The sequence below is a fragment of the Chiloscyllium plagiosum genome, chromosome 12 (assembly GCF_004010195.1).
Source record: "Chiloscyllium plagiosum isolate BGI_BamShark_2017 chromosome 12, ASM401019v2, whole genome shotgun sequence".
In the NCBI taxonomy this organism is placed as follows: Eukaryota; Metazoa; Chordata; class Chondrichthyes; order Orectolobiformes; family Hemiscylliidae; genus Chiloscyllium; species Chiloscyllium plagiosum.
The window spans coordinates 39355320-39364590 of record NC_057721.1 but is presented as its reverse complement, the minus strand read 5'-3'; the positions used below and the strand labels follow the sequence as shown (position 1 = coordinate 39364590).

Here is a 9271-nt window from a genome sequence, read left to right as displayed (position 1 = left end):
CAGAATATTCATGTTGGAGTTATGTTTACCTTCTAATGGAGCCAATCATATCAAAGCACACTCAGGTGGTTAAGTGATTTTAACGAAAACATAACGTGCCTTATCTCTCAATGGCTGTTTGCTAATTTAACATTCAAAAAGGTATTACAAACTTTAAATTTGCTTAGTAAAATGTGCAATGGCTAAAACAATATAGGTCTTTGATTCAGGAGTATACTTATATATTAACTTAAAATTATTCAACAGGAACGGACAAACGTGCCTTGTGATCTAAGCTATGTATTGCACCTTTTGCACACGGCCTTAAGAATAGTTTATCGATCTTTCTGGAGGTGGATTGAAGTCTGATATGGGGAATGGAGAATGAAGGCCAAAACAAACTTGTCTTTTACTACTCATTCTACTTCTCTACTAAAAATCTAAGAAACCATAACTCCTACACCTTGCCTGTATGTGGGCAGACTGCTTGCTTACAGCACTATCTTTGTTGCTGTTTCCCGATGTGAAAATATATCACCTGCACCATCGTCTTCAGTTCCAAGATTCCCTCCCAATCCACTCCTCAGAAACCTATAACAGCCTACTCCATTTCCTATGGTACTTTTCCAAGCAAATACAGGAGAAGCTTTATCTGCCCTTATAAGTTAACCCTTTCCATCAAAGACCCAACACATCTGAGGTGAAACAGCAATTAATGTGGACTTCTTCAATTAGAATGCTAAACTGCATTCTTCACAATGTAGCTCCTTTAGGTTAGGGTGGCCAAACTGAGTCATTGGTTGCTTTGTATTTAGTCAACATGATCTTGAGCTTCCAGCTATATGTCATTGTTATTCTCCTCTGTGACCCTGTAGTATTCTACTCAAGTGCAACACAAGCTTATTGCCCTCATTTTGCTTAATTTATCTTAGCTGACTGGTTTCTTTCCCCCTCTTATTTCTGACATGCAAAGTGCACTACTGTATTCCGATCTTGCCACTCATAACTCCTTTGATAAATCATCCATTTCTTTACTTCTTCCATTATCATTCCCTTTTGCTTTGCAACATGACATACTTACACTTCACCACTCTTGCCCTCAAACCTATCACAGGCTTTTCCATTTTAATATTTTTTTTCCAGTTTTGATCCAAGGTCACAGACATAAAAAATTAAATCTTTTCTCTTTTCCACCAACACGACAAGGCTTACTCAGGATTCCTAGCATTTTGTTTTTCATTCACAATTTCAGACTAGGTCAGATTGGAATGTCTGGTCAACTCAAATGAGTTGTACTGAAGGATCTATTTCCGTGCTGTATGACTCTACAATTTGGATCTACACAAAAAATTTGCAAACAAGTCCGAAGTAGAAAGTTATTTTTGCTTATTTTGACAAAATTTCGAAATACGTAAAATACACTTTTCATCCATCATAAACCCAATCCTAATATTTCTAAACATGAACGTTGCCATTCCCGATTCCAATTCAAGGTTTCGGACCCAAAATGTTAACCCCTTTCATTCACTTTCTGATCTGTTGGATGTTTTCTGTATATTCTACTCACTTCATATTCCCAGCAAGTGTAACATTGCACATTTATAATCTTAGCCGAATTTGCTTTCATTAAGGTCCTCCTTCTCCCAACCAATCTTCAATACCCAAAAAAAAATCCAGACCTGCCAGAGGAGTTCACTGAGCACAGTGGAAGAGAACTGTGGATTTTCCCAGCAACAGAAGCGAAGCAATTTGATGGTTTCTTCAGAATTGCTGCAGTCTTCAATAATCTTTTTCACATAACTAGTTCGTACAAACAGGATGTCTGCAACACTCTGCTGGATAGTCATTATAGGTTGAGACAAGTTAGGATCACCATAGGGATTTGATAAGGGTGGATTTCCTGAAAAGAAAGAACATTGCTCTATTATTTTGCTATCTTTAAATATTTTAAGTAACTGAAAATTATTATTAATTGGTTAGCTTTCAAATTTGACCATTACTTACCAGGGGCAATTTATCATTTATTTTCCAAATATGTCCAGCTTTTGAAGATGTAACTGGTAGAATACAGGAGGAAGAACTTGTAGATAACGTGTTTGGATTTTCATCAAACTTTTGATGAAATTCCACATAAGTTAATGTGGAAAATCAAAGCATAAAGGACTCAAGGTAATACAGGGACATGGATTCAGAACTGGTGAGCAGGCAGGAAACGTAATAGAAATAAATGAGCCTTGTTTGGAGGAGGAGGCTGACTAGTGGCAGATCAAATTGATTAGTGTTTGGGCCCACAAATTCACAATATATGGATTTACAATTTGGATGAGGAAATGAAATACAACATTTCCAAGTTGTCTGACAGCACAAAAATAGGTGGGATTGAGAGTGGTAAGAAGAATATACGAGGGTATCCCTGTATAACAGTCACCGAAAGCAACCACTTTGGGGCAACAAGTAATGAGCAAGGGAAATGGTATGGTAGTCTGCATTGCAGAAGATTTTGAATACAGGAGCAAACAAGTGTTAGCAATTATACAGGGCAAGAAGAAACCCAGAGTATTATGTGCAGTTTTGGTCTCCTCATCCAAGGAAAGGAATTCGGTGTAGAGGGAGTGCAGCCAAGGTTCACCAGATTGATTTATGGACTGGCGGATTTGTAGTACGAGGAAAGATTAGGTTATTTGGGTCTGTATTCCCTCAAGTTGACAAGAATGAGAAGAGATTGCAACAAAACAATTTTTTGCAGGGCTCTGCAAACTGGATGGAGGGATGATGTTACCCCTGGTTGGGGGTCCAGATAACAGGTCAGAGGCTCAGTTCATTTTGACTGAGATGAAGGGAAATTTGTCCAATCAGTGGTGGTGAATCAGCAGAATTCTTTACCACAGAAAACCATGAAGGGCAAGCAACTGAACAGGTTTAAGAAATAAATAGATTTCTAGAGGCTAAATGTCTTAATAGGCATTGGGAGAAAGCACGAGCATGGCATGGAGATCGTGAATCAACAATGATCATGCTAAATGGCAGAGTGAGCTCAAAAGGGTCTGATGGCCTATTCATGCCATTTTCCACATTTTCCATTTCCCTTCAAAACAGAGTTTTGGAAGAATGGTGGGTGCAGAATACATGATGCTTGTCATTTTCCATGCCCAACTAAAGGTAGATTCTTGCAATAGCAATTTACGGTCATTGCAACATAGTTGGAATTTAACACTTCAAGTATCTTTTTTTAAAATTGAGTTAGATGTATTAAAAACAAAAATCTCCATTTAACATTAAGAAGTTATCAAATTTTGTGAACTGATTAAAAGTCCACCAATAATGTTTACCTGTCATACAAATCAAACCAAAATACTTGAAACTTAGTTAATTTCCTCTTGAAAGTATACAATTAGTATACAATTGCGATATTGAGGAGGCATGGTGGGTTGTGAAATTACTTAACAAGGCTTCAAACTCTACTTACCTGATCGCTTATGATCCCAGACCTGACTAAATTTAAATAAAAACCGCAAGAACTGCAGATGCTGTAAATCAGAAAAAAGAACTGAATTTCTGGCAAAGTTCAGCAGATCTGGCAGCATCAGTTCTGAGGAAGGGTTACCAGACCCAAAATGCTAACTTATTTCTCTTTGCAGAAACTGCCAGATCTGCTGAGCTTTTCCAGCAACTTCTGTTTTTGTTTCAGACCAAATTCAATATCATCTGGCTGGGAACCAGTATTCTTTTTAAAGAAAGCAAAGTGAGAGATCCAGAGGTTCTTAGCAAGAGAAAAAAATCCACAGAACTCCAAAGTTCTAAACAAACAACAGACTTGACTATACAATGTCAGATCAGTAATACAATACAGTAATACATGTACACCTTATATTCTAATACTCAGAATTGATAAATGGAAAATACAGCTGACACATGGTGATCAAAGATCCTACAGTGCACATCAAATAGCAAAATATCATCATAGGAGATTCCTAGACTTTTCAGGAATTCTTCACAGACATTAATGGCACAATGAGTCAAAAGATCTCATGAAACAATGAATCACAATCTTCCACGTTTGCTGATCTGGTCTTGAAACTTCCACTCTAAGAGCTTCTCTGTCATAAACTTCAAAGCTCCTCTTGTTCTGGTTAGTCACTCTCCTTTCCTGAGTAAATGCTCTGCTCGACATCAAGAACTTTGCTCTTATGCTAACTCTCAGCCAAAAGTCCAGTTTGTCATCCTGCCAGTATCTTTTTCTGAATTTCAATCTCGCTCAGTGCAGCGAGCAAATGCCATTTGTGGCACTGTCAACATACATTCTCAGTTATCCTGAACTATTCATGACATCCTCCAGAGACTTGTTTCCAACATTTAACCAACTCTAAACTCCTAGAACCCTGGTTTGAGTTGTGACAGTTCAGACACATTAAACTCAATGGGCTCATCAGCCCAAAAGGAGAACCCACGCTGCTTGCACTCCAATTGGATTGCACCTTTTCTTGAAAAATATCTTAATGGGATATGGACATAATTGCTCAGACAGCAGTGAAGAGACAACTGCATACATATAGACTAGAGCATGCAAGGATGGCATATCACCTAACCTGAAAGGGCATTAGTGAACCAGACAGGTTTTTGTTAACAGGTGTCATTGGTTACATGGTCATAATTAGGTTAGATGTTTTGAAAACTTAATTCAGATTTCACGATATGCATGGTGGGATTCAAACCAATGCCCCAGAACATTAGGTGGGCCTCTGGATTAGTTATCCAATGAAATCACCAGTATGCCACTGCCTTCATCTCTCTTACACTCACCAACTTTTCTAACTACCTATAAACTTTGAACTACTCTTCAGTGACCTTTGGACCATCATGTGAATACTGAAATCCTATAGACAGCCCCCACTCTGATTGCTAAACAAAACCACATGTAATAAATACTTTGGAACAACCAAAAATATCAATCCCTCAGAACTGAATGTGCCGAATATTAAATGCACACAAGAATGGTGGCTTCTGCTTCACAAACACGTGTTTACAAAAATGCAGAATTCATCAGTCACAGAGAACCTCAATGTAATGCACATGTCTCAAATTTGATTCGTAATCAATGAAGCAGATCACAACTACAATTCCTGGACATTTAACAATGTACACCAAATATGGACCTCACAAATAGTATATTCCTCTTCCTTCGACAAGTATCAAAAGTTAACATTTACTCCCCTTCACTCATGAAACTTTGGGTTCTAAAATTCTCACTTCCTTACCATTAATTGAAGACTGCATGCGTGATGATACATCACAGCAACGAACCAACTGTGACACCACAGCGTAAAGTTTTCCCAGTTCCGCATACTGGTATTTGATAGGTGGCCCTGGGCCTTCATCCAAAGCTACAAGCATAAATGTTGCAGGCACATTCAGCTTTAATAACTGTGTCTTCTCAGCCACACCTAGTAAAAACAAATTAAGCGAAGAATTGAAACTCAAAAAGAGATTAAATCTGTGTCTCACAATTTTTTTTTAGTGTATCTGTGGTAAACTGGAAACCAAAGTAATAACATTTATACCAAATAACCCTAAATGTGCAATTACCAACAAGATTTCCATTTACTATAGCTTGTACTTAACAAAAACCAGAACCAAAGTAAATTGCTCATCTTTCTTAAATGGGAGACTCATTTTTAAATTGTGTTCCAAGTTTGTCCCACAAAGGTTAACATCCTTTCACAGGAACACAGAAAATAGGAACAGAATTAAGTCATTGGTACATTAAACTTTGCGCCATTTAACCAGACCATAGCTAATCTGCTACCTCAACACTAATCAGCCACAATAGCATATATACCTCAATAGTTGAAATCTCAGACCTCATTGACCCTGTCTAGTCCTTTCTGGATCTTACGTATCAATAAGATAATCTCTTCTTCACAGAAAATCTGACACATAGACTCAAACCATCCAAGCTTTCCTCAAGATAACACGTTTGACCCAGGAATTAATCAAGTAAACATCTGGACTGCTTTTCATGTGATGGATACCTCCTCTTAAATAAGATGACCAAAACTGTACACAGTACTCTACATTTGAGACCATTAGTGCCCCATACAACTGTCACAAAATATCTTTACTTTTCATCCCCTTTGCAATAAACAACATTCCAGTTGCCTTCTTCATCCCTTGGTGGAACTTTGTGGTAACCTCTTCAAATTCACTTGATATCCAGATCCCTCTATATTGCAGTTCTGCTTTGCTATTCTTCCTGCCAAACTGGACAAGTACACATTTTCATTATCCTCCAGATGTCAACTTTTTGCCCACTCAAATTTAACCTATCTATTCCCTTTGCAGAATCATTAGATCACCTTCACTATTTTTATGTCTTAAGCCAATGGATCAACCATTTGTTTCTTATACCCCAATTTTTTGATATAGATTGCCATACAAGTAGTAGATAAATGACCCAGTAGGAGAGCATTTGTAGCAATTTCCTAATCAGTCATTCAGCATAAAATTGGGTAAGAACAATTCTTGAAAACAGATGAATAATAATTAGGACATTGCTAGAACTGCACAATGGCAGAGATAAACACTGGGTAAAGGCAGAAGTCCAGTCAAAAATATTTTACATCTGAAAATGCTCTCACACTCAAATGTTTGGAAATATTTGAGTTAACACACGGAAGTGTGGCATCCAGAACTGACATCATTCCAAAGATAATTGTTACAGCACTTGGAATATTTGAATTAGTGATTTGCTTTTTATATCTTTCTCATTTTTTATTCCACCTGTCTAGATTCTAATGATGCAAGTACTCGGATATCAAAATCTGTGTGTCATACATTTATACCTCTATTTAGGAGCATGGACGATTTGCCATCTTTACCAAGCGTGTCATATTTTACGTATGGTGAAATTATGTGTGTCTTTGTTCCACTCAATCCAATGCCTTTATAATGTTCAGTTATCAAGTCAGAGAGTTATAGCACGGAAATAGACATTTCGGTCCAATTCATCCAAACTGACCAGGTTTCCCAAACCAAACTAGTCCCATTCGCTTGCATTTGGCCCATAGCCTTCTAAATCTTCCCTATTCATGTACCTTTCCAAATGGCTTATAAATGTTGTTATAATTGTATCTGCATCTACCATTCCTCTGGCAGTTCATTCCACATACGATCCACTGTGTTGAAAACATTGCTCTTCAGGTTCTTTTTAAAATCTTTCCCCTCTCACCTTAAAATTATGTCCCTGAGTTTTGAACTCCCCCACCCTAAGGGAAAGACCTTTGCTATTCACCTTACTGGCACCTCGTGATTCCATAAATGTCAAAAGTCACCCCTCAACCTCCAATGCTCGAGAAAAAAGTCCCAGCCTATCCAAATAATTCAAACCCTCCAGTCCTGGCAGTAATCTTCAAAGTATTTTTTGCATCCTTTCCAATTTAAATATCCTTCCCATAAAAGGGTTCTTGAAATTTCAATGCTTCTTTTGTTATCACACTCAAATGTTTTAGATCAACACAGCATTACTAACATGGTCTTGGATACACAGGATATAACTTAGAACTTTGCAGGTGCCACAAAAACTTAAAAATGCAGCAAAAGGGAAGGTATGTACAGATTAATGATTTGAAGTATAAGATCCGAAAGGAGATGTCGAAAGAATGTTTCCTCATGTGAGACAATTTAGAACAAAAGTTCTAGTTTTGGGTTAACAGATGTAAAACAGATGAGGAGAAATTACTTCTGAAAGGACTACGATTATGGTATTCACTATTCCACAGTGCTTTGGTTACTGGGGCATTTGAGTAAATTACAGAGCGAGCGAGAGCACGAGAGATTGCTCTTAGTTCTTATGTTTCTAAGAATTCAAATGGCAGCCAAAATTTAATACAAAAAAGGATGGAGTGATTTTGGTAGGAAGAATGAGGCGAGGCAAAATAAACAAATGGCATAATTTCAAAAAGGGTAGTGGAAGAGAGATATGAAGGCATGTATTTTGAGACTTTGAAGATGCAAGATGGCATAACAAATTGAGAAAACAGTTTTAAAAAAATGGAATCCTTTACATTCTACACCTCTGTTAATAAAGGCAAAGGAAAGATGATTGATAAAACCTTTAAGTACTAGTTAGGTTGCTAAAGTTGTGTGGTCAATTTTGAGTGTCACACTTCTGAAGTATACAGCTAGAAACAGTACAGAAGGAAATCAATTAATGATGGTGGTGAGACACTGGAGAAATTGGGGTGATCATCTTGAACAGTCTTCAGATTGATGCATGAACTAAAGCATTTGAGATCTTTGGTTTGATGAACTGAGAACAACTGCTGGAGAAGTGCAGGAATTTCATATGTATTAGATCAATTTTAAAAATATTTCAACATGCAGCATTTGTGGAGTACACTTTGCTAAATTGTTCAGAGATATAAGCATTTGTAAAGACATTGACTTTACTAGTTTGAAGTGCCATCATCAACACTGCATGCACCCAGGTCAGAACTTTACTATTTCTTACACCAGGTTAGTAATCCCTCAGACTAAGCAAATTAGAATGCAAGTCAGAAACATGATTTGGCATTGATGTCCATTCTAGAATAAGCAGCCTAAATATATTCCTTACAGGACTCTTACAGTCAATGCCTCAAATAAATTAATGTAGGAGCTTACCAGTCATCTATTTTCAATTCTGCATAATCATTGCAACTTTAAATAAGTATTAGAAGCAAGTGATAAGATTTAAAGAAAAACAGTTTGCCTACCCTGGTCACAGGTGCACAACATCCATCCATTCTCTCAGCCCCAAATCCCAACACTCAAGCTCTCATGACTCCATAATCCTCAAAAGGAATTCAAATGTTAACTCAGTTCAGTCGTTTGCATCTTTAATGCCAACATGTATGGGAGAAGGATTCACATTTTTGGATCATTGGAATCTCTTTTGGGGTAGAAGTGACCTGTACAAGAAGGTCAGATTGCACCTAAATTGGAAGTGGACTAATATACTGGCAGGGAAATTTGCTAGAACTGCTTGGGAGGATTTAAACTAGTTAGGTTGGGGGGGGGAGAGAGAGAGAGAGACGGGGACCCAGGGAGATAGTGAGGAAAGAGATCGATCTGAGACGGGTACAGCTGAGAACAGAAGTGAGTCGAACAGTCAGGGCAGGAAGGGACAAGGTAGGACTAATAAATTAAACTGCATTTATTTCAATGCAAGGGGCCTAACAGGGAAGGCAGATGAACTCAGGGCATGATTAGGAACATGGGACTGGGATATCATAGCAATTATGGAAACATGGCTCAG

At 37.7% G+C, this 9271-nt stretch overlaps 1 protein-coding gene across 1 annotated transcript in view; it reads right to left on the bottom strand.

Annotated features, from left to right (window-relative positions):
- Positions 1-9271, bottom strand: part of usp9 (ubiquitin specific peptidase 9) — a 272043-nt gene that overhangs the window by 35734 nt on the left and 227038 nt on the right. Inside the window, exons 39-41 of the mRNA XM_043700850.1 lie at positions 5235-5420; positions 1659-1879; positions 184-228 (exon numbers count right to left, since the gene is read on the bottom strand). Of these exons, the coding sequence (XP_043556785.1) occupies positions 184-228; positions 1659-1879; positions 5235-5420 (452 nt within the window). The remainder of the gene's footprint in view (positions 1-183; positions 229-1658; positions 1880-5234; positions 5421-9271) is intronic.